The sequence below is a fragment of the Octopus bimaculoides genome, chromosome 1, assembly GCF_001194135.2.
Source record: "Octopus bimaculoides isolate UCB-OBI-ISO-001 chromosome 1, ASM119413v2, whole genome shotgun sequence".
Lineage (NCBI taxonomy): Eukaryota > Metazoa > Mollusca > Cephalopoda > Octopoda > Octopodidae > Octopus > Octopus bimaculoides.
In genome coordinates, this window is record NC_068981.1 from 80,323,796 (window position 1) to 80,325,597 (window position 1,802).

At 35.9% G+C, this 1,802-nt stretch overlaps 1 protein-coding gene across 6 annotated transcripts in view; it reads left to right on the forward strand.

Annotated features, from left to right (window-relative positions):
- LOC106870372 (uncharacterized) overlaps positions 1 to 1,802 on the forward strand; it is a 213,924-nt gene that overhangs the window by 205,028 nt on the left and 7,094 nt on the right. For all 6 annotated transcript variants that reach the window (XM_052967713.1, XM_052967711.1, XM_052967716.1 and 3 more), the window contains one exon: positions 766 to 1,010. In XM_052967713.1, the coding sequence (XP_052823673.1) occupies positions 766 to 1,010 (245 nt within the window). The remainder of the gene's footprint in view (positions 1 to 765; positions 1,011 to 1,802) is intronic.

Sequence of the window (1,802 nt, forward strand, 5' to 3'; positions counted from 1 at the left end):
ACACACACACACACATACATAATACATACATACATACACACGCGTGCGCGCGCACACACACACACACACACACACACACATAGATGTTCTTGAATAACCCAGAGCAAAACTTGGAGTAGACTATCAAACTATCAACTTTTGATATACTAAACACATACACAGAAAGAGACACACAAATTACCATAGATATATAGGCAGTGTGTCTCATGTATATGATATAGTTTTTTGTTTTGTTTTTGTTGTCTTTTTAGATGAAATTGTACTGAAGCATGGATGGAGCTAAGGTCATTTAGCATTAAATATCTACATTCAAATAAGAAAATTGTTGTTTAGAAATTTTCATTTTTGATTACATTGATTGCATTCTGTTTTAGCTATTGGTATTGTTTCAATAATTTTTGCTATTTATGACAATGAATTATCAAATTTTCTCGTTATTTTATAATATATACACACAGTTTTATCAATGGTACAAAAGTAATGCAAAAAGGAACAAGTGTAGCACTAAATGCTTTAAGATCTCTAGTTTGTTATGTCCTACCTTTGTGTTCAAACTCTACCTAGGTTGACTTTATCTTTCATCCCCATCCAAGTCACAAATAAGAAGCAACTTAGATTCAACAGGTCCTACACAGCTTCTAACAAAAGAAGAACAGAAAACTTGGGCCAAAAACCAAGTATTTTTATGTACTATTTTCTCAGTAGTTTTGGACATCCATTAATTTCTCTTACCCTTCTGTTTACTTCTGTCTTTTTTTCCTATAGCTATAAATAAGGAAGAATTTTACAATCAAACCCTACCTCAAGTGCGTTATCAATCAGATGAATATGTTGGTTTGAGAAGACCTGCCCGATTTGATGGCAGCAATATCCGTTCAGAATCTGTGGGTCCCAATTGGCCATCTTCCAACCGAGAGTCTCATTCTGGTGAAGACTTACAACTAGTCGTCAATGTTACAACGGCATCAGCACCTGAAGTTTCAACTATCCCTTCTCCTGATATTAGCAAGGTAAACTATTGTTATTGTTTATATTATTATTATTATCATTATTTGATGTGTGTATGTGTGTGTGACAGAGCGCATGGCCTAGTAGTTAGGGAGTTGGACTCACAATTGCGAGATCGTGGTTTCAGTTCCTAGACTGGGTAGTGTGTTGTGTTCTTGAGCAAAAAACTCCATTTCACGTTGCTCTGTGATCACTTCGATACCTAACATGTGGTACACAGTGCACTTGTTCAAGCAATGTCAATTTGATGGAAACAATGAGCTAATGTGCAACACATACATTTGATCACTATAAACAAATCATTTGTGCAGGTTGTTTGGAAGAAGCTGAACACTCATACATTGTCTTTGGTGGGAGAGTTCATCACACATACATACATATCAGATCATCTCATAAATGATGCAGTTTTTTCAATTGCATGAGCTAAAAGTCAGAGGGGGATGGGATAAACTACCTGCATCAACTTGCTATAAAAGCTGGCAGTAATTTTACCTAAGTGCAAGTTTTGACGAGTGTAGTTCCATTTTAACAGTTATTTTTTCTAAGTTATAATGGAAGTGACAAAGGATCATATTTGGCATATTTTGCTTTATGAGTTCAATAAAGGTAACAATGCAATGGAAAGTGCAAGGAATATCAATGCAGTATATGGGGATCAGACAATAAGCATAAGCCCATGTCAATGGTGGTTCCAGAAATTCTGAACTGGAAACTACAGCCTAGAAAACAAACCTCATCCTGGAAGATCTGTAGAGCTCATCGAGGATGTCCTGCAAACCCTGGTGGAACAAAAT